At 38.4% G+C, this 21,944-nt stretch overlaps 2 protein-coding genes and 1 long non-coding RNA gene across 4 annotated transcripts in view; 1 reads left to right on the top strand and 2 right to left on the bottom strand.

Annotated features, from left to right (window-relative positions):
* Positions 1 to 457, top strand: part of LOC118745779 — an 11,409-nt gene extending 10,952 nt beyond the window's left edge. Inside the window, exon 3 of the long non-coding RNA XR_004993708.1 lies at positions 13 to 457. This is a non-coding gene — a long non-coding RNA (uncharacterized LOC118745779). The remainder of the gene's footprint in view (positions 1 to 12) is intronic.
* The window catches only part of LOC118745778 (putative nuclease HARBI1), a 13,121-nt gene extending 10,725 nt beyond the window's left edge, over positions 1 to 2,396 (bottom strand). The window contains exons 1-4 of one of the 2 annotated variants that reach the window (XM_036479446.1): positions 2,006 to 2,396; positions 1,501 to 1,914; positions 1,302 to 1,443; positions 1,080 to 1,238 (exon numbers count right to left, since the gene is read on the bottom strand). In XM_036479446.1, the coding sequence (XP_036335339.1) occupies positions 1,080 to 1,238; positions 1,302 to 1,443; positions 1,501 to 1,677 (478 nt within the window). In that variant the 5' untranslated portion in view covers positions 1,678 to 1,914; positions 2,006 to 2,396. Of the gene's footprint in view, positions 1 to 1,079; positions 1,239 to 1,301; positions 1,444 to 1,500; positions 1,943 to 2,005 lie in introns of both variants that reach the window. The other variant, XM_036479445.1, reaches the window with a different exon arrangement.
* Positions 2,397 to 5,548: 3,152 nt separating this feature from the next.
* LOC118745780 (mediator of RNA polymerase II transcription subunit 26-like) lies at positions 5,549 to 13,583 on the bottom strand (the record flags this gene model as incomplete). The annotated part of the gene is given in 5 exon segments (XM_036479447.1): positions 5,549 to 10,135; positions 10,234 to 10,344; positions 11,275 to 12,120; positions 12,182 to 13,319; positions 13,381 to 13,583. Coding segments are annotated over 5 exon segments (6,489 nt in total). The 3' UTR covers positions 5,549 to 5,807.
* Positions 13,584 to 21,944: the final 8,361 nt, after the last annotated feature.

Here is a 21,944-nt window from a genome sequence, read left to right on the forward strand (position 1 = left end):
AGATAATTACAGGTTAATAGTTTGCGTTGATATATCGGCAAGCACGTCTAAATTCGATGACATCCAGAAAGAAAAAGGGAAGATGAACAATTTTAGTGATGCCAGATTGAGTTTTATTTTACAACTCGGAAATTAGCGCAGGGTTGCACTAATTCGCGAAAGTGAAATTATTGCCACAAAGTTTGCGGAAATACAAATGCCGCCACACATATATAGCTTTCGTAAATAAGATACACGTATTTTATTATAGGTGTGGACGGATCTTCAGAGTAAAACCAGAAAAAAAGCTTCGCAAAATAAAATAGAGCTTCGTGCAACTGGTGGGGGTCCAAACAGCTTGCATACATTTTCTGCGATGGAAGAAGCAATCATCAGCCTCCTTAATATGGATGTCTGCACTGATCCACTGTATAGGGAAGAGCTTAAAAATAAGGGGAAAAATAAAGCAGATAAGCTAAGATTAAAAGCTCAGATATTGGAGTTGGAAAATGAAAGAATTTCCAACATATTGAAGTAGTTTAAGGATAGTTTTAATTTTTATTTATTTATTTTTAGACTGGATATACCTGAAGTAATATTTTAAGTTAGTTATAAATAAATACATGAAGTGATATTTTAAGTTAGTTATGAATAAATACCTGAAGTGATATTTTGTGTTATGTATAGCATATATGTACATTTTTATGAATAACATGCATTTTTATTTTTTTATTTTTTTTTTCTTGGTATTAATTAATGAATTTAGATATAAGGTTAAAAAGTACTGAACATGAATTAAAAAAGGCTGAATATGTGATTTATAACCGAACTGAACTTAACTGAATAAATTAATAAAAAGCCATAACGTTAGAATTGCATGTGTTGTAAAATGTTATTTCTAATTGCCCTCGCTTCCTCACTGGCCACAGAGAGATTTTCAAAAGCTGTGTTGTCTTGAGCTCGGTCGTCCGAGTCTCGGTCGCTTAGCATTTCTTCATCGGGAAATTGAGCATTGTAGAAAATACAAATGTTATGAAGCGCTGCGCAGACGTTTATTATTTGTGTAGCTCTTTTGGGTTCATAGTAAAGCGCTCGAGCGCCTAACAAGCACCTAAAACGATTTTTGAGCACCCCAATAGTACGTTCCACAATATTCCGTCCTTGAGAATGTTTACCGTTGAACATACATTCTGCTGATCCGGGCTCTGGGTTTCGGTATGGCGTAAGCATATAGGGTTGTAAGGCATACCCTCCATCACCTAAAATTGGAAATAGCTATGACACAACCATTCGAATGTCTACATAAATTAGCCATAGCATACCTAATAACATATTTCGCTCGCCACTACGATACTCTTCTTCTAATTGTTGCTTCAACGCAGACATATTAAAAACATTAGCATCATGCGTAGCTCCAGGGTACTTCGCGTTGATATAGCGGATTCGCATGGCGTTGTCGCAAACCTATAAATGAAGAAAGATTATAAACTCCATTGTTGCATTTCCTTTATAAATACTCACTATCATTGCATTCAAGCTGAAAAATCCCTTCCGATTGTAATACAAATGCTGATGCTCCTTTTTTGGGGAAACAATTTTGATGTGCGTACCGTCTATGCAGCCTATTACTCCGGGTATTCCGCTCCTCTCAAAGAAATAACACTTTGCTTCTCGTTTTTCCTCTTTACTGTATTGCATTTTTATCCAATCTCTGCAGACGCATTCCTCCAAAGCATTGAATACTTCCGCCAAAATTATGGACACCGTAGATTGGCCAAGCCCAATACAACTTTCGTTCCCGACACTTAGCTGATACGACCCCTGAGCACAGAACCTCAAAGTCGCTGCCAACTTTAAAATATTTGGAACTGATGTTTTTCTAACGCCAGCTTGCAGTTTGCTATCTAATAGTGTGAGCAAATGCGTAAATGCAGCCTTCGGAAGACGAAAATTTTTCAAAAATCTTAAAAAAATATAGATTGATTACGTTTGTATCAACTACGCACCGTTGAAACCGTATACATACATATTTTCCTCCAATTCCAGAGGATTAGACGAATCCCTCAACATCCTCCTCGTTCTTGCTAACTCTACTAATCTTTCACTTTCCTCGTCATCACTATCACTGAACCACACGTCGACACTATCCATTAGTGGTATTTTCTTTTTTAAATTGTTAAATTGAAAAGTTTTGGACAATTGTATTTTATTTTATTTGCCAAATATATCAAAAATGTAAACAAACACCGAAACAGCTGATTGCAATTCAGTAAGCCATTCACAATTGTACAATTGTTTATCGATTCAGTTCCGCAATACCAAAATAAAATATGATCGACTCAATAGAAAAATGTCTATTCTACTGCTAATCGACACTCGCAATAGGGGTGTGTGTCTGAATTACAGATCAAAAATTATAAGCAACAAAAGGCAACTTGCGCGGTTGTTCGTACTGATGCAGGAGAGTGAAGACATAGGCAAAGGAATTTCCGGAAAGAGTAGGGTAGGAAGCTCCGCTTCTATTGGAAAAGATACATATACAATATTTCTTGTGCATATAACTCCGGCTACGCCATCCACAGTGTTTTTGCGCAGAGCCAACATCAAAAGTTTATACAAAAAAACTGCATAATTTATTAATTGACTAGTGCTCGGAAATTTGAAATCTTTATTTTAAATTAAAGTTGAATTCTTTCAATACACTTGTTATGTTGTTATGTTAAAGTTTTTAAACTCGGGTCACGCGTTTGGACACAAAAACCCAACATCATTGTACAAAAAACTTAACCGTACCGTATTTCTTAAACTTCCATAAAGTTTATTAATGAGGAAAACAGCTTTTCCTGCAAATCATGTAAAGCCTAAAAACTGTGAAGCATCGGGAACGCAACTTCTATTCATAAAACTCACACATGTACATACACCTTCCAAGTCCAAGGGATCCGACGAATCTCGCAATTCCCTCCTTGCTTTAGCTAACTCTACTAATCTATTAGCTTCGGCATCATCTTCTTCATCACTAAACCATATTTCAATTGTGTCCATTTTTTTAATTTTATAATAAAAGCAATTATTTTAAAAATTATGTAAATAAAACACTCAAGAAACAAATGTAAACAATCAAACAGCTGTTTACAATTCTATCGACCATTCACAATAGTACAAATTTTTATCGATCAAGTTACACAATAGCAAAATAAAACATGATCGACTCGATCGACAAATTTCTATTCTACTGCCAGTCGACACTCGCAATAGGGGCCTTATATAAGACAATCGATTAACCCAGCTCTGTTATCTAATGCACAACATGCCTACAGTAAGGGCAGATCCACGGAGACTGCCCTCCACACGCTAGTCTCAAAAATTGAGCAATCACTAGAAGCAAAGGAATTTGCATTAGTCATGGCATCCCGTTTGCGATTACCTCGGCTCTGACGGACCTGCGGGTGGAGAAACCCCTGGTTAGGATCATCCACCAATTGCTCACCAGCAGGGTGGTTAGCTCCGAATTGGGGGGCAGACGACTCGTAGGTCTGTTAGTAGGGGCACTCCACAGGGGGGTGTTCTCTCCCCACTCCTATGGGTAGTGACGGTGAACCAACTGCTCCTGCGCATGGAGGCGGATGGATATGGGGTAGTCGCATACGCCGATTATGTAGCGGTTATCGTACAGGGAAAATTTCCTCAAACTCTATGTGATCTTATAGAAGCTGCTCTTGGCTCACTCGTTACTTGGACCAAAAACATCGGTCTTGAGGTGAACACAGCTAAAACAGAACTAGTCCTCTTTACCAGGCGATACAAAGTACCGGCTCTTATACCACCCAAACTCGATGGCTCACGCCTGGAATTAAAACGCACTGCCAGGTATCTTGGAGTAGTTCTTGACAGCAAACTGCTCTGGAATGACAACACAATGGAACGCATCAAGAAAGCCACCACAGCACTTTTCACATGTAAAAAGGCGATCGGGGTATCGTGGGGCTTCGTACCTAAGATAGTTCACTGGATCTACACTTCCATTGTTCGCCCGATTCTGCTTTAAGGAGCCCTAGTATAGTGGCCTACCCTCGAATAAGACAACAGCGCTCAGGCAACTTCAAAAGGTACAAAGGAGTGCAGAGCTATGCATAAGTGGAGCTCTTTGTTCCTCCCCGACCGAAGCTCTTAACGCGGTCCTACATCTCCCCCGCTTGATCTGGTAGTTCGGGAAATAGCCACTATAGCAGCCTTAAGACTTAGAGAGGCAGGCTTCTGGACTTATAGTCCATCAGGCCATTCAACAATCCTAGGGACAAGGGCGCCCATATCGATACCTGCAAGTACTGACTACTGCATACCATCAAACACCTTCACCAAAAACTATATAATTACCATACCAACTCGAAAGGACTGGGACACCAGGCCTCACCATATACGCAACGCTATAAATATGTTCACTGATGACTCCAAACTCGACGGAAAGGTCGGGGGAGGAGTCTTCTCCCCGGAGCTGGAACTGGAAACATTTTTTCGCCTTCCACACCCTTGCAGTGTATACCAGGCGGAAGTGCTGGCCATCCAGATTGGGAGTGAGCGCGCCAGATTACTGTCACAGCTGCAGATGCGAAGAAGAGGAAGAGAGTGTACAGCACCTTATATGCGAGTGCCCGGCACTCAGCAGAAGACGGCTACAGACGTTCGGAAAGCCCTCTCTACAACTCCTTGCAGAGGTATCCGAAATCAATATAAGAGCACTATTGCCGCAACATTATAGGGGAACAAAGATTGCATATGATATCACAATGGGCCTTTAGTTGGCCTAAGTGTAAGGGGGATTCACTCTCCCTAGCCATCTAAACCTATAGACCTATTGACCTAAATAGATTTGGTATCGTTGAAATCAGCGTAAAAAGTTTTATCACTCGGCATTTTTGGTTATTTTATAGCTAAACGGTCGCTATTCTATACTTGTTGCAGAAAATTACGCAAGCGAAGGTGGTGCAAACGAATATTTAGTATGAAGAATTTTTGGTTTTACTACTAATAAAGGGCTGCCATGCGTCCCCGTTTCCAGAGACATGTCGCTGTTTCGGACTCTTTGTCCCCGTGTCCCTGTTTACAACTAAAATGTCCCCGTTTAATGCTTGGGACAACAATATATAATTTGCTTTTTTAAATTTTAAATGTAAAATTTTTCTGAAAATTAGGCGTCGAGGCAATTATAAAGACATCACACCATTTCACCTCAATCTTACTCAGTGAACACCCCTCTAACTTAACGAAACAGATCGTTTCCTGTAGGTCTTAATACAGTTATTTCCCGAGATAATTCCAGAGTAACGAGTTGATCCGGACCAACACTGGCGTTTTTCTAGGCTTGAATAAATACGAATGAAGATCCCTTAGGAACGTACTTTTTCGACTAAACCGCAGGAAGGTAAGCTACGGTAGAAAAAATAATATCATTTTCCACGAAAAGTGCGGTAAAATGGGGCTTTTATGCGCTAATTTATTCCTGACTGTGTAGCACTACAACAAACCAACCAACCAACCAACTTTTTAACAACAGCCAAAAAACACAAGGTAACAAATGCATATGTGGTATATTATATTTTCCAAATATGTGCAATGGTAGTTATTGCATATTCATTACAAATATTTTTTTTTAATCTAATTTTTTTATTATAGTTCATGTTATCATAATTCATTATTTTATTTTTATTATAAGCTATGTTTTAATTGTTTTATAATATTTAACAAACGCGGATCGTAAAACATATACAACTCAGCAGTACAAATAACTGCCCTAAATAAACGTAACGAATTACAAACTTCGTTTAAACTCAATCAAGAACCACGTATGGTAGCACAGTAAGCAGATCATCATTGTAGGAACGCAATTGCAACACTTGATGCCACTCCTTGAATTGCTGAATGCGCCCACAGTTGTTGCCATCTTCATCATCTACATCCTCGTCGACAGCGCGTAGGCCAGTGCGAAATTCTTTGTGAGGCAGCATTACTTGCGAACAGCGAGTTTGCATAGATGACAATCCAGCATGCGCGATTTCGTAGTTTTCACCGCTACTGTTGAAACTTAGATCTTCCTTATCACCAGCTTTGGGTTCGATTTGATTACTACCAGAATTAAAGACAGTTTTTTTATCGTCGTTGTTAACGATCAATTCCTCTCCATAGTTCTTGCAAACATAATCATCAATGTTAGCATTATAATCATCACCAGATGTTAAACAATTTCCTTTCTGCTGCTGATCATCTTCAATACTACTACCGCTTTTTTTATTACGATAAACATGTGTTACTAAACTAGGCTCGTTATTATTGTATCTAATTAAATTAATATTATTACTGTTTTTATTATAAATGTTATTATAATCATCACAATTTTTATTTGGGAGCTCTCGCTCCTGTTGATTTGCTGCATTGACGGCAGCAGGGCCAAGGACTACATTATCGCCAATTAAAAGACTATCGGTACTTCCGATAATATTGCCATTATTTATGGCTCCATTAGTGTTTTCATCCTCGAACTTATCTACTGTGTAATAGATATTGTTAAATGAGTGTAATAGACCATTGTTTTCTAAAGGCAAATCCTCGTTGACATTATCCTCTATGTTTTTGTCAGTAGTATCAGCCAGCGTGGTACTATTAACCTCGTTCGAGTAAGGAGTATTTTCGACCGGAGAGGATTCAGCGTTAATGTAATTTTTTTCGCTTTGATTCTCAGCAGATGCATTTTCTACTCGACGAACTTCCGCTGCCTCGGTTGGGATATCACCGGAATCATTACAGCAGTCCAATTTTACTCGATATTTAATCAGCGAATCACATGTAGAACTTGAGTATGTCGAACAAGATGAGGTCAAAGTACGGTCCCGCTGCTGAAGACCACTGATATCACTATTTCTTTCGCAGGACTCAATACTTGTTTCTAATTTAATACCAATTTGTGAATGCCTGGAGGGATAAGTTTTGTCTCTTGTTTTACAACTTGTAGCTATTGGCACGGATCCATCCCTATCATCGTAATCGCTATCTTCGACACAACTAGAACTGCAGCTGCTGATATTAAGAATATTATGTTTTATACCGTCGTTGTCACTGATAATGAGTTCAAATGGAAAAAATAACTCGTGGTGTAGCTTTATATCTCGCAGACAGTCCTTGGCAACACTTTCAGCCCTTTTAATTTTACGCCTACGACGTTTTTTTCGACATTCATTATACACATATTTCGCTATGAATGGCGCAAGTTCAAGGGATGATGTCGATGCTAAGCTTTCAGATCTTTTTGGTGAATTTCTTTCGGCATCTTGAATATCACTAATTATATCCGCATCAGTTTGGGTATGGGATAGCAATTGTGTTTGATTTTCCTTAACACCACTGATCAATATATTGGAAACTTCTGAAATTGGCACCAACGACTCCAGACTTTTATCTTCGTCAAGGTCTAACTTCTTAACGATTAACGCATTATTCTCAATTTCACCGATAGAATGCGCGGTATGTACAGATCCCTTAGAAACAATAGGTACGGTTGTTACACCTGATGTTTGGGAGCCGTTTTCGTTATTGCTAACAACTACAGGCGAGATGGCAGAAAGAGAGTTTGAAGGTGAATTAGTTTTACTAGGCGTTTTCTTGATAGTTAAAACAATGTGGTTGTTTCCCGTTGAAGGTGCAGATATATCCCGCGTAACAACTTCATGAAAATCGCCACTGTAGTCTTCGGCGTCTTCGTATTCATCGAACTCGACATCCGCATCAACATCGAGGTCTCCATACTCCTCATAGCCTATTTCTTGTTCAGCAGTACAATGGTTTTCCGCAGAATTTGCATCAAGCTCGTCATCAGCGTTTGTCAGGTTAAATCTATTGTAAGTTAAAATGCTGCTGCCTGCGCTATTTATTGATTCAACATCTTCGTTTGCGGCACTAGCCCTAATTGCGCGTTCATTTTCATCATCAGCTGTGATTTCTCCATCACCATCGTCATTTTCGTTTAGGCTACATGTGTCCGTATGCTGGTCTTCACTGTCTTCATCAGTACAATTATTGCTGCTACCACCTGATATTTGCATTTGCGTCGCGACATCGCCATTTATTGCTATTTTGATTCGCTTTAATTTTGGGTGCTTACTCTCTTTACCAGCATTATCGTCAGTGGTACAGCGTCGCTTCAACTTCTTACGTCTACGTTTGCGGTCACCGTTTACATCTAACAATTTCTGCTCTTGGAATTTACGCCTTAATTTCAAGTTGATCGACTGCTGAGTTTGCTTTAAACTTGAGTTACTACAACTGCTGCTTCGCCTGCTAGATTTATTTTCATTCATATGTGTATACTCTGCACTCTCCTTGGTTACAGGGAGCTGCAACATGTTTGGGAATATATCCTTACCAGTAGTAGTACCACTTATTAGGTCACGAACAGAACTGGATTCGCTACGATATTTTTGTTGGTCATCGGATTGTTCCTGTATACCTATATCCATTTCAGCAGTGGCATTGTGAGCAGATTTTGAGCTGTAATCCAAATGATCAGCAATCGCGAGCAGATTCTGGCAATTATGAACGTCCGCATTTAAATGAAACATATCAGTGCTGTGACCGATTACATCGATTGTAATGTCTTTAAGTGTGACGTTATTATTGTTATTTTTACCTACAATTGTACTAGTCGCCAAGTCAAAAGGTTTTATCACACCAAGCTTAACATCAGGATTTAGTGAGTGTTTATAAATGTCTATTAACTTTTTTGATGTTGTTTCCTTGGGTGTAGAATCCGATTCAGTATCTTTCTTGATCTCACTGATTCCAATTCTATCTTCATCAGTCTTGTACTCTTCAGTTTTCTTATTTTCCTGGAACTGTGATTCTGCATCATTTATATTCTGGTTGAGACAATTGTTCAATGCAGTCACTTTAATTTTGCGGCATGTTCTATGATTGTGCGATTTTCTTTTCTTGCTCACCAATATTGAACGAGCAACACCCAGAAATGGTACGACGTACATTTGCTCCATGGTAGCAGTTACCTTTTTCGACTTATAATTTTTGGAAAAACTTATATGACTTAAATCTTTACGGATTCGTTCTTTCACAAGGGAACCGTACTTTGGAACAACATTGCAGCCATCGGATATAACATATCCGGTCTCGGCATCAACGGCTGCTATGACTTCATCCAGTGTCACTTTAGAGCCTATGGTGCTATTTGCATTATCCCAGTTACCGTTTACGTTCGGTATGAAGCAATTATGTAAGGCATCAATGTGAAATTTTGTAATTTTTTGCGTTTGTATGTCGAAACGTTGTTTGGCCATACAAAGGGGATCCTCTTCTACTTCATACGTGGGAAATATACGCATTGGTGCCTCCTCAATCATTGCTTGTTCAATGGACATTTTATAGTCGAGTAACTGTGACTCAAACTGATTTACGACTGTGGTACTCACTTGTGGTTCTGCTTGCTCTTCAACTTTAAGAGTTTCGTCTACATTCTCTTTTTCCAAAATGGCAGCAGCGGCTTCAGCTTTTAAAGTGTTTAGTGGATCATCATCATCATCGAAATCTAGGTCGAATATGGATTTTTTAGGCTTTGGACGTGTTGAGGGTGATGGAGACGTCTCCTGTGGCATCTGCTTTAGTTCAGATTCGCCAGGAATTATAGTGATTCCACCAGTTGCCTCACTCCTTACAACCGTTTTAACAAAGGTTCGCTCTTGAGAAGCGCTTTGCCTATTGTTTTGCTCTGGTACTACTTTTATAGTCTCTATTTCAGCTTCCTGCGTTTTAATAGATTCCTTTTGAGCACGGTTTTCTGGAGAAATTTCAGTAATTTTGCAAGTACATGGTATTGATTCTTCCGTGAATTTCAACTCAATAGCAGTTATATTCGGTACAGGTGGCAATTTTTTAAAGATTTCAAGCAACTGTTTCTCAACGGCGGCAATTTTATTCGCGGTATCACTACTTTGCATTTCGGTTGTAGACCGCGGAATAGCAGTAATTTTTACTGAAGAAAGGAATTGTGAATTACTGTTGCTATCAATGGATAAAGAACGCTTCAAGTGCTGAGGTAATGCGGAGCTATCGCGTGATGGTTCTGAAGTGACTGTATCGCTAGTAGTTTCACCTTCGTCTTAAAGAGAGAAATGTAGACGTAACAAAAATCAAAATTACAATTTTTTTCTAGCACTAAACAACATATTTGTTATTTTTGACTTCGACAATATTTACCAGCATGTGTATTATTTAGGAAATTATCAGGTGTAAATCGTGTCGTCCCGGTAGACATAGTAGCATTAGTTGAACAAGCATCGAATGTATGCGGCGATTGCAAGGAAGGTTCTAGCAATAAAAAAAAGTTTAGTGTTAGAAATCTAATAAAATAGTAGTAGTAACAGTAGTATATTTAAACCACTTAAAAACCGAGCACTAAACAAATAGTAAATTCAGTCAAATTCATTCATTACTAAATCTCTGTACTTTAGATAACTGCTAATATAACGATAAAGTGCAGCATAATTGAACTCTAGGGATATTTTAATCTGAAGAAAAGTCCAAAGTCGCTCGTCAAAGCAATTAACACAACGGAAGGTATATTCAGCAGTCCCCAAGTTGCAAACAGAACACGGATTTCTTATCTGAAAAGGATCTTGCGTTACGCCTTAACAACCCACCTCTAGCACGGAGAATCAGGCTTATAGCATAAGCCGTATGCCTATCGTTAAAATATAAACTCCTCTTGGATAACTTTATCCAATAGCTTTATTTAGTTTTTTGTCTACAGATGACTGAAGGGCTGAAATCTGAGGGAGGTCCACACTTTCATAAATCTCAGCCCATTTAGAACATATTACATTCAATCAAATTAGCTAGGCTTCGGACTGAAACTGGCCTTTTTTAACACAGCTCACATCTTCGCTAAACACAACCGCTAACTTGCTCCTTTTGGGTAAGAACACTCACGATAGAGCACCGACTAACATATACCCAAACTCGAAGATTAATAAAGGCATTAAAGACATCATAGATGGTAACAAAAGCAACATCTAAGAAATAGAAAAAGCATTAGAAATGCATCCACTAAATAAACAAGTCCAACTGAAAGCGACAAAAACTTAGCAAAATATGCTGAATAAATAAATATACATTTATATAAAAATAAATATTTTAACTAGAGTGCCAACAAATAGTCTTACCGCTCGAGCTTAGACAGCTGCCAACTTCAACCTCGCATTAAGCATATTTATTTATTTATTAGGGAGTGAAACGTACCTGAACAAGATGATGTGGGACGAGAGGTTTGTTGCTGTGGTACTGGCCAGCCGCTTGAAGTCGGCGAAGACGAAGTGACGGCTATACCTAATTTTCGGTTTTGCATTTCAGCATACAGCTCTTTTGTGGTTTTGACCTTTTTATTTCCACTACCCAAAGATGTCATGAGCATTTGGGAAGTGAGACTTGTCTCTTTTGCAATAACAGAATCAACACCCTTAGATCCTTTTTTACGACCTCGCTTTCTAGGTAGTTTTTTGTCCGACGAAACAAGAGTATTTGAAGCCGCAACAATCGTAGCTTCCATAGTATTCGAGGGTGGAATTTTTTGTGGGAAAAATGCCGGTGCTGGTACTGCTTGCGATGTTGATATGTTTGCAGCCCCAACTGTTTTTTGTTGGGGATTCGAACTATCTTGTTTTCTTTGGGCCTGAAAAGCATGCACCATTTTATCATTACTAACTATATCGATGAGATCCATTTGAGAAGCTTGACTATTCGAATTGCTGTCATTAGAATTTGAGCCAACTTCTCGAAATGGCATAAATTTTGTTGCCGAGTGTCCAGTTTGTAATGAAAAGCTATTTGTAGGAACCTGTTTTGGAGAAACGGTGCGACGGTGCGCATTGAACCCAATTAATTCGTTGCCAGAAGTTGTCGAAGGCAAAGTATTGCCTTGCTTGAATTTTCCAGTGAAAGTTAAGTCAGATGTTGATAAGTTTAAAGGCGCATGGCTACTGTTACTAGTCCATGACTTTACTTTATTTGTGTCATCAACAGGATTTGTAGAGCCTTCTGGAGGAAACATAGAGCTAACTGAGCTGTTATCCAGAAGTGAAAGGATTTCTAAACAAAGAAACGAATAAATAGTGGCCAATAATGCAAAGCAATTAATAATTAAATATACCTGGATATGCTAAGCGAGATTTGTCTTCCTTAACAAAGGACGTAAATTGTTCTGCATTGTCCCCAGATTGCTGACGACGTTGTGGGTTGGATGAATTTTCATCTAATACAGCAGACATTTTGACACCATCGATGTTATCTATACCACCTTGAGCATTGACGTCAACCCTATCTCTGCGTTTTTTCTCCTTTTTAAGTTTTTTTGATTTCAAAGATGGGAATGCCGAAGTAGTTATGTTGGGTTTGCTATCTAAGTTAGCGGATTGTGCTTTGTTTGGTTTAGACGACGCTATTTTGCAGCCAACTGCGGGGTTCATGAGTATCGAAGTAACTAAGTTTGAGCCGGAGTTTGAATCCTGTATATCAATAACAATAGGAGCTATGTTTGAAGGTCGACTATTTGTTGGAAGAATCAAGCTTTCTGAGTTGGAATTTGATGATTGATCAATTATAAAAGTTTCTGTATGATCCAGTGGAGTTACACGTTGTTTCACAGGCTTAATTACCTTATGGCGAAATGTTGAATTATCACATGTTATACCAATATTGCTGTCCTGGGCATCACCGAAACTACTTAGAACATTCTCAAAACTTGTCGGCGGTTTTCTGACATGAATGTTTAACCCAGATTCAACGAATTCATTTTGCCCTTCAAGTCTTTTATTGCTATTATGTACATTCGCATTGGCACTTCTTGCAGATATTGAAGACAAAGGGACAGATGTCACACTCGTTAGACGTGGTGTGTTTTCAGAAGTAGAGGTAGCAGCAATCACAGCAACTGCTTGACAACTATTAGAATTTGAATGCTGCTGTATTGTATCAAAATGCAATGATGATGCTGCCGGGGATATTGATTGCGACCGCATACGTTGTTGTTGGTATATGCTAGGTTGCAGAGCTGCAGACGAAGGGATAGCCGTTGTTTCAGTTACATGCTGTTGCTGTTGTTGAATTCCAACCATTTCACGCCATTTCTTTACTAAAGACTTAGCTCGGCGCGCTAAGTGCTCATCCTTAGTACGACGCCTTAAGAGGTTTATAAATTTTGCCAATCTGGTGGCCTCCAATTGCTCTTTTGTAATCGTTGTGCCCTCCAAAGTGGAAATAACTGACATGACTGTATCCATATTAACCACCTGTAAGTAAATTATCAATTTCTGCATCAATATTCAAAAATAATTATTTAAAAATACTTACATCATAATTTCGATCGAGCGCTTGACATAAACGAAAAGTTAAATCATGTATATACTTGGTGTTCATTTATAATGAACAAAACGAAAAATAGTATACGTTGAACGATAACTGCAACTAAATAACAAAACTATTACTGGTGCTCATGGACACTGAAGAATTTCGGCTTTTTTCTCAGGTGGATAGAATATAATTAATCCCAATTGCTGTGAAGTAGAAATAAACAGTTAAAATTGTATTTCATTGTATGTTAGAACTTTTTAAACCCCTTAAAAGTTAGATCTATTTGAAACAAACTTTTAACAGTTCAATATAAAAAAAAAACAAAAAAGTCTAAGATTAAATACCCGCGCGCACGTTTTAAATATAGTTTTTTCACCTTTCCGAAAACTATCGTTACACTGGTTTTACCACATTTCAAACATCGTCGATAGTACATTCTGTTAGACGTAAAGAGATACGGTATATATGAGGCCGTGAGAAGTAATAAATTTTAAAGTAAAGATCGCTTATTCCTTAATTTGATGGAACGTTATGTAGCTCTGTACCTTGAAATTAAGAAATAATTAACTATATTAAATAGGCAAGTACAAAAAAAAAATCAATTTTAGTTTAGGCCACTTCTGTTCTCATGGCCTCATAAATATATAGGTCAGATGACTGTAATAAATAAATAAATAAATAATTTTAGCTATAAGTGGGCGGTAACACACCCAGTTTCCGAAGTTCCATAACAATGTTATTTCTTTTCAAGTGATTGTTGTGAGTGTATGAAAAGTAGGCGTAATTTTAGTCCGATTTCAAAAATGTTCTACGTTTTGCTTTTATGTTTCAAGTACTATAATGATAACAAGTTTCCAACATTTTTTTACAAACGTATTTCTTGCTAAAGAATTTTTGAAAAACTTAATATCGCATTTTTGGTATTTCTGAAAACTACCGTTATATGGAAGGTAGGCATGGTTATTGTCCGATTTTTTCCATTTTCAATACCATCTGTCCTCGACTTAAAAGAAATACACGTACCAAGTTTCGTTAAGATATTTCAATTTTTACTCGAGTTATCGTGTGCCCAGACGTACGTACGACGGACGGATAGACTCACGGCTTAATGGATTTCTCTTTTCAATCTGACCGTTTATGTATACATTTGTCTGTATCTATCCCGATTCATTTAGGCTATTACAAAGAATCGTTACGTAAACAAAGTTATAATACTCTTGTGTACAAGTGCGCTCGGGTATACAAATATTTTTAAGTATTGGAGAAGGTACTTTTATCGAAAACCAATAAAACAGATATTTACACTAAAACGTGCTGATGCAATAACAAATAATTGGCTTGATAGCTAAACGAACTCATACTGTGTAAACATATTTTAGATATCAAAATAACCATTATTGATATGCTCCGTGTTAAAAACATTCATCCAAGAGACTTCTCTAAAGAACGAATGGGATATATATATGATAATACTCGTCACGTATATAAATGTCAGATATTAAATATGTGTTTGGTTTACATTACGGTACTAAAATTTCACGTACTAATAAAAACACACAAAACTATCCTCTCCTCCCCTTTGTATTCTGAACCGTAAGTTATTTGATATTAATTTAAATCAAGGATGAAAAATAATTACTTTCTTTAACAATAATAGATTGGCCCTTACACATACATATGTTAGTGTTTGGCCGAACTTCTCCTCCGATTTGTGGCGTTCTCCATGATGTTGTCACACACAGGAGGAAGGATGAAAAATAATTACTTTCTTTAACAATAATAGATTGGCCCTTACACATACATATGTTAGTGTTTGGCCGAACTTCTCCTCCGATTTGTGGCGTTCTCCATGATGTTGTCACACACAGGGGAGGGACCTACAGTTTACGCCGACTCCGAACGGCGATTGCATTTATATGAGAAGCTGTTTTTCATGGCAGAAATACACTCGGAAATACATGTGATTCACACATTTAAAGTCCATTAACTAACCCTTTATATGAACATATTTGTATTCCGGCATCCAAACAATTGTATTGTAGTTCTTTAACTATTAGGCGAGACCATTAACTAACCCTTCATATGTACATATTTAGATTGCGGATTTGCATCACAACTGCTTCAACTTTTATTATCAAGTCATGAGGTGCAATTCCCCTACTTCTACTTGCTCCTGTAGATATTTAGAAACGACATTAGATATCGACGACATTTCTTCTCCGGACAACATATTAACCATTTCTTTATTAACAATCGTACAGTGCTTATTTTGCGGACACGAAATTGATCGGCTAAATTTTCGATTTTGCAGATTTTTCAAAGTTATTGAATTTTTTTCACAAAAAATATGAATTTTTACAAGATTATTTACCTTCGAATATTTTTCCATACAAAAACAATAAAATACGTTTTTACAAGATTGATAAAGTTTTTTCATATAAAATAAGTTTAAGAAAATAACTTGTTTTTTGTTATATTTCCCCAAAAAAATCAACTTTTCCCAAGTGTTTTCGTGAAAGGCGGTTTCGAAATTTTGATATACGGGCATGTTCTGAAATTCGAAACTTTGAAATCGACTCGATTTTCCAAATATTTTTAATTATACCTGATGAAAAGAGTGAATATTCTAATTGAAAACCGCAAATTTTAGAACATGCCTGATAGTTATACCTGTTTTTGAGAAAAGCCTCTAGCAAGGGACAGATGACCCAACAACCGTAATGTATTGACGGGCTTGCTTATATAGCTGCGGAAATATAGTGCGCATATCTTCCCATTCCTCTAATGAGCTGCTTTTCAAAGAAGATGCTGAAGCATAATAAGTTTTGCGCTTCCGATACAAGTACTTTTTTTGATACCTACTTGGATCGCAGTAAAAAGTATCGAGTACAAAACTACTTGGTAAATTGAGAAAAGTATCGAGTATGTACTTGGATTTACTTGTATCGATTTATCCCTACAGAGACCATACTTGAGATCCTAACTTAGGTTGGTAACCAAACGATAAGAAAAACTTCTATACGTAATAAAAGGTATAGAATCATCACAAATTGTCAAGAATTTGGGCATACCAGAACATACTGCAACTTGCGCCCAGTGTGTGTTGCCTGTGGCGATCTTCACGCTTCCGCTTCTTGCAAGGCTATCAAAGCCGATGTGACTGTGAAGAAATGCGGTAATTGCGGAGGGGATGCCCTGTATACAAATGACTGAGTAGAAAATTTGCTTATGGAATGCTAACGGTGTAAACCAGCATAGATTAAAACTCAGTCAATTTCTCACTGAATATAACATAGATGTTCGGCTACTCTCTGAGGCACAATTAACAAATAAATATAATTTCTGCATACCTGGATACAAATTCTATGCCACAAATCCCCCAGATGGTAAACCTAATGGTGGCACAGTGGTGCTGATTAGAAATCGCCTAAAGCACAATATTCTAGACTCAAAAGCAACAGCCTGTCTGCAAGCAACTACCATATGCTTACGAAAGCGCGACCGAGACTTGAATCTGTCGGCTATTTACTGTCCACCGCGATTTTTAATTTCTGAAAATGACTTTAAAGATTTCTTTGATAGCCTGGGTAATAGATTCCTGGCAGGAGGCGACTTCAATGCAAAGCACGCGTAAACATGGATTCAACATCATTCCGGAAAAACTCTTTGGCGAATTCGTATACTCGCAAACAGAGTTGACCGCGAAAATAAGTCTTCTTCGACTTTCTTCGCCGTCAAAGAGGTTAACTCGTCTTTCTTTGCCCTCGCCTATGTTAAGAGTCCTTATTCGCCGAAATTTTTTTACGCGTCTTTTTTCGCTGTCAACTTTTGAGCTGGCGTCTTTATTCGTATCTAATGACGATATGTATGTATGCACAGTGAAATGAATCGTTATACGCAGTTAATTTGTTTTTATTGTACTAGCTGAGTTCTAGTTTTCAAAATTTAGTACTGTTACATGTTAGCTATTTTTTTAATAAATTTGACATTGAAAAAAAAAATATTAAAACTCAAAAAAATGTTTGGTAGGTTTTGGTTAGTTATGGTAGGAAATTTCGGTAGGAAAAAAATGTGTCTGTGGCAACGCTGTGTATAAAGCTGCCAGTAGAAAACTGAAACAAGCACTCAAACGTGCAGAGGATCGCAACTTGCAAAGGTACGTTAAGAAGCTTTCCCCGAATTCTACTGAAAGATACTCTATGGAAATCGCTAAAATACTTCAAACCTCCAGTGGTTACGGAAATGCCAATTAGGAACCCAACTTCAGGTTGCCATGGTTAACCAAAAATACAAATGAGCTATACACACCTAGCAAGACGAACTCTTTAGAGTAAAAGCTATAGTAAAGCAGCTTAATCCAAAGAAATCACCGGGTGCTGATTTTATAACTCCGAAAATGCCAATGGAGCTACCGAATGTTGCAATAGCAATTCTTTCTGAGATTTTCAACGCTATCCTCAAATTCGGTTACTTTCCGAAATCTTGGAAAACGTCGAAGATAATCATGATAGCCAAGCCTGGGAAAGACGCAACACAGCCATCTTCATACAGACCAATAAGCTTACTGCCTTGTCTTTCCAAAGTATTCGAAAAAGTACTCCTATCAAAGATATTTCCCTTTCTCCATAACCGCAATTTAATACCAGCACACCAATTTGGTTTCCGAGAAAAACATAGTACAATTGAACAAGTTAATCGAATTACAAATGAAATCAGAAGGGTATTTGAGCCCAGAGAGTACTGTTCCTCAAAGTAGTGTACTCAGGCCTATGCTGTATATCCTCTACACTTCAGATATTCCAACTAGCAAGGATATACTAACGTCTACCTTCGCTGATGATACTGCTTTGTAAGTAGTAATAAATGTCCCAATAGAGCTTTAAGAGTAGAAACATTTACTACGCATAGAAGAATGGCTGGCAAACTGGTGCATAAAAGTCAACGAACAGAAGTGTAAACATGCAACATTTTCACTCAGACCGCAAGTATGTCCCCCAATCAAATTAAGTAATGTCCATATTCCACAAGCTAATGAGGTGACATATCTAGGAATACACTTGCGCAAACACATATCAACCAAGACTACACAAATGAAGCTAAAGTCAGCTAGCGTTAACTGGCTTATAAACAGTAAATCAAAACTGAAACTAGATTATAAAGTACGATATATAATACAGTCATTAAGCGTATATGGATGTATGGTATGGGGTACAACCTGTACAGCCTGCTCAGGACTACGGACCCATCGGCATTGGACCACATCATTTGTGGCCCCCTGCTGCTCAAACAGAGTGGAGCAGCCTTCACGGCTAACCCCAGTCCACCTCAGCAGCTCAACACAAACACCACAGCACCACAACACAACAACACAGTAGACCACACCACAACCACGACAGACCACACAACAGACAAAACTGCACAACCACCCACACGCCGCCGCCAACAAACCTGCCTTGGCTGGTGCCACTTTAGGGCATGTTTAGGTCTAGGCACCACGCGAGATTGGACGAGGAATTTCGAGGGCCCGTGTTGCGCCGCTTGGTCGCAAACCCCAATTGCGACGCCACCAACTACCACCACAGGGCGGCAACCTCCACAGCAGCGCACACAGCCAATGGCGGCGAGGCCACACACATCACTTACACTCCGCATGACAACACGTCTCCCGAACCACATGAAGCTCCTTCAATTTAACTGTAACGGACTTCAGAGCAAGATCGAGGAGATAGCCGTCTTCATGGGAAGGCATGGTATATTGATAGCTGCGGTCCAAGAGACGAAGTTGCACGATTCAACATTGTTGAATTGTGCCGGATACAACGTGCACCGTCGCGATCGCGAACGAGATAACGGTGGTGGCTTAGTGTTCATCACGCACCACACCATGCAGTATCGTCTTATTGAAGCCAACATCGACCGCAGGGATACCACCCTAGAATGTCAGGGCATTGCTATGCGGTCAGGAGATGTTGAGCTCGAAATATTTAACGTTTACATACCCCATGTCACTTGCTGCCCGGCAGGATATCACCCTGATATATGTGCGCTCCTCAGAGGTGAAAACCGTATGGTAGTAGGTGCCACGATCTTTGGCACTTGACACGATTCGACATTCTGCACAATGAGCGACGACGCATCCACCAGGATTATGGGCAGCTGCTGCAGCTCGCCAGATATAACAATAGCCAGCGCTGGTCTAATACAACAGCGTATCATGGTGACCTATGCTGACTTTGGCATCAGACCATCTGCCCATAGTCATCTCGATCGATAGACCAACCGGCTTTGCTTCCGCGGAACACCGGACCTATATCAACTTTTCTAAAGCTGATTGGAAAGCCTTCGCGGAATTTACTGAGAGCACCTTCGCTGCGCTCCCCACATCAACCGACGTCTACCTTGGTGAACATAAGTTCCGCAGGGTCGTCACTGCTGGTGCAGCTCGCTTCGTACCGCCACGAACGTACATAAGCGGAAGAAGTGGGAATAGCATCTGAAGACTTGTAACTTCACCTCTGGTGTGAGTAAGCTTAGGTCAACCGTGAGGTCACTGTCCAATCCGACGAAGCACGACGACAGGGTCGAAATTTCTTTCGGCGACCATGCTTCGTCGGACCCGGAGCGATGCGCGAGCTATTTTAGCCGGCAGTTCATACTGCATCCTCCGTCAGACAAAGCCAAGCGTCGCGTAACCAGAAGGCTGCACAAACTGCCAACAACTTGTGCCCCCCTTGCTTTCACTAGCGGTGAAGTTCAGTTCGGGAAGGCGAAAGCCTCCAAAGCCATGGGTCCCGGCGGAATATGCATGCTGATTAGGAATGCTAATCTCGGGATCCCGGGATCCTGGTCTTTTTTAAGTCTAGAAAATCCCGGGATTATTTGCCTAGAATCCCGGGATTTTCGGGATTTGTAATTTACACTGGTGACAATAATAGAAACGCTTTATGTTGAACAGTTTTGGCTATATTTTTTTTGTTTATTTAATATTTAACATTTGTTTATGAATGTGTAGCTCAGTATACATATAACACCTTGCGGCAGGCAATTTCGCACACACAAAAAATCAATATATTCGCCAAACCAAGGGCCAAATATAGTAAAATTACGTTCTTAATTTTTCTCTCTGACGTCAGGATTTTTTAAAAGATCTTTGAAATTTAAAAGATATGAGTAATTCAAAAACTGATTTAAAAATGTCAGTGTAATATGTGACCTGGTCTACGGAAAGGGGGCTTAGGTGTCAAAAAATCAATTTTCACTTTTTGGTTGATTCGGATGGAAGATGAGTTGCTTTTTCACGTGGTGAAAAGCAGAAAATCCTAACTTGCTTAGAAGTGTACTAAAAATGTAGAGAAAGAAGAGTAAAAATACGACAAAATATAATTTATTGGTAATGAACAAAATACATTGAATTATAAGCTATAAAGACATGATTATACACTAGAAAAACGTATTATGGGCCAAAAATAATATTACAACAATCTTTTGACAGAAATTTTGTTACCAGCTCCTCCTCCTTTACATCAACAACATACAGGTCCATCTTAACAAAAGTTTGTTCGGTATCATCTTCTGCCTGAGATACACATACTTCGTCTTCATCATCATCGCTCTCTTCATAGTTTTCATCATCGTTTTCATCATCCTTTTCATGGAAATATTGTCCGTATACGGCACTGCACTCCTCATCAACACTCATGTTTCATTTCATGCGAAATGCGAAGACGATAATCAACAGAAACAGTAAACGTCACTTCTTCAGTGTTACTTTTTTAAATGTTCCACACTAGCAACTTACACGATGAACTATAATAATATTCCGACCAACAACAACACTTACTGGACCAACAACAACACTTACTGGACGTCCGGCGCGGAGAACAATTAACGAGATAATGAGAAACTGACGAAACGAGTTGCTTACTTTTAACAGCTTTTTCACATATGCTTAATTTGATGCCCCAGCTTAAGGTTGATTGTTAATAGTCTGTAAGTAATTATGCTTTCATAGACTGATTGATAAATAAATAAATAAAGTTGTAATATAAAAACATTCATATTTTCCTATATAATTGTTCATAAAATTCCCATTTAAGCATTAAAGCCTCTCATATTAAAATCATTTGTACTATGTACATTTATTGTAAGCATTCATTCACACATTAATATTTTTCTATAACCTTTATGTCAACATAACATACCCGGGTATATTTTGCGTTTTCAAATTGCTATATTTTGGGAACTATACATCAGATTAACCTGAAGTTTCATGATATCCTCAACAAAAGTATTCTACACCCTATTCCACCACCTGGACCAGAGATCTGACCATTTTTCGATTTTTACCCTTTACATCCACAGCTGCATACCTGGGTATGCATGCAAACGTGTTGATATATTTGAAAAGTTAACCTTATTCCGAATTGAATTCTTAATAAAGTACAAGATTATAATGATAATATAATATTATAATACATGTAAAATAAAAAAAATTTATTACTTGGAATTTATCAAATTTTTCGTTACATATATTGCATTGCGGCAAGTTAGTAGAATGTTTAGCG

Source organism: Rhagoletis pomonella, unplaced genomic scaffold (assembly GCF_013731165.1).
Source record: "Rhagoletis pomonella isolate Grant_MI unplaced genomic scaffold, Rhpom_1.0 Rhpom_scaffold_00009, whole genome shotgun sequence".
Taxonomy (NCBI): Eukaryota; Metazoa; Arthropoda; class Insecta; order Diptera; family Tephritidae; genus Rhagoletis; species Rhagoletis pomonella.